The sequence below is a fragment of the Echinops telfairi genome, unplaced genomic scaffold (genome assembly GCF_000313985.2).
Source record: "Echinops telfairi isolate 266 unplaced genomic scaffold, ASM31398v2 ScPeMD7_7400;HRSCAF=8409, whole genome shotgun sequence".
NCBI classification, from domain to species: domain Eukaryota; kingdom Metazoa; phylum Chordata; class Mammalia; order Afrosoricida; family Tenrecidae; genus Echinops; species Echinops telfairi.
In genome coordinates, this window is record NW_022111300.1 from 22,682,207 (window position 1) to 22,683,990 (window position 1,784).

Consider the following 1,784-nt stretch of genomic DNA (forward strand, 5'->3'; position numbering starts at 1 on the left):
AAAAAAGCCTAGTTTGTGGCAGATGAGGGACTGGTTTTGCCATCATGACAATGCACTTGCTCACACAGCCATCTCTGTGCACCAATTTTGGGCAAAAACAGTATACCTTTCTTGCCCCACACACCTTATTTACCTGACCTTGCTCCGTGCGACTTCTTTTTTGTTTTTGCAAATTAAGAGGGACACGAAAGGACAGCGATTTGATGACATAGCAGAGGTGGAGCAAAAAAAAAAAAAACGTGGGGGGGTGGGAGTGATGCTATCAACCAGCCAAACAGATGAGTTTGAAAAATGTTTCCAAGAGTGGAATGGCAGATTTGACAAATGTATTAAGTGTAATAGAGTGTATTTTGGAGGTAATAAGGTTATTTTATAAACAAATTTAAATATATAGCTTAAAAAAACATTCCTCTTTTTTCGGGGCGGGGATACCACCTCGTATGTCCGTGGTTTGTTCCTTTTTGTTGTTGAATAATATTCTATGACTATACCTTATTTTTCTGCTTACTTATTGATGGGCATTGATGTTATTTCCAGAGTTTAGCTGGCATGAATAATGCCCTTTTGAATGTCTCTGCATTAAGTCTCGGTGTGGATGGATGGATGGTTTCATTTCTTTAGGGGTCAAATTTCTGGGCCATAGGCTAGATTGTTTAGCTCTGAAAAAATTGTGGTTCACCTTTGGAGAAACATAGGAAGAAGACGGTGACAGAACAGAAATGTATAGACCCTAAGTGGTGACCTGACATCTTTGTCTTTGTAACCTGCTAGGTAACCCTCACAGTCAGAACCTGAGCAGCCAGCTCACCTACAGCACTGTGGAACAGGTGCGCTACAGGTGAGTGCCAGGGTGGCCCACCACAGCAGGTGCTTCTCTAGGATGGATTTCCCTTCTATCACCTGCATGCATTGCACAGATATTCTGAGCTGGCTTCAGGGAAATCATGCTCAGTGAAATGGCACCATGCACATGAGGATAAACCTCAGGTTCAGAGGCCAGGACAGCGCGGGCCAGTGAAGAGCAGGCAGAGATGAGGGGGAGCTGTGCAGAGCAGGACAGACAGGAGGCAGCTCCGAGGGGTGCACAACCCCTCTGGCTGTTTCTGGGTTGATGCCAGAGTTTCTGGGTCCAGAAACCCAGTTTCTGGGTGACAGAGTAGCCCAGGTCCACAGTCTCACTTGTCGAAAGAAGAAAAGCATCACTTTCGCTCTCTCTTTTTCATAAGATGGTGCATTAGGCATTCTGTCTGTTTTCATCAGGTTTCCCCCTTTCCTCTACCATGTGAAGGAAAAGAGCACTGGTAGTATAGTGGTTACATGTTGGGTTGCTAACTGCAAGGCTAGCAGTTTGAGACTACCAGCTGCTCCATGTGAGAAAAATGGAGCTTTCTACTCCCATGAAGAGTAGTCTGAGAAACCCACAAAGGCACTGCTGCCCTGTCGTCTAGGGCTGTTTTGAGTCGGAATCAGCTCAGTGCAGTGACTGTGCTTTGGTTTGAGTCACATGCGAGGCCTAAGAGCGCTTTAGAGTTTCCCATCTGCTTTAACTGCTTTTTAGCATGGTAACTAAAGTTCTGTAAATCACTACCATTTCAAGTGGTTTCCAATTTGAAAGGGACCCTGGTGGTGAGGAGCCTTAGTGGCTTGGTGGGTAACTTGTGCTAGTTGCTAACTGCAAGGTCAGCTGTTTGAAACCACCCACCACTCTGCAGGAGAAATAGGAGGTTTTCGACTGCCATAGAGTTACAGTCTTGGAAACCCACAGGAGCAGTTTTGTCCTGTCC

At 45.6% G+C, this 1,784-nt stretch overlaps 1 protein-coding gene across 1 annotated transcript in view; it reads left to right on the plus strand.

Moving 5' to 3' along the window:
- The window catches only part of MOCOS (molybdenum cofactor sulfurase), a 55,326-nt gene that overhangs the window by 10,984 nt on the left and 42,558 nt on the right, over positions 1-1,784 (plus strand). Inside the window, exon 2 of the mRNA XM_045296036.1 lies at positions 772-827. Within this exon, the coding sequence (XP_045151971.1) occupies positions 772-827 (56 nt within the window). The remainder of the gene's footprint in view (positions 1-771; positions 828-1,784) is intronic.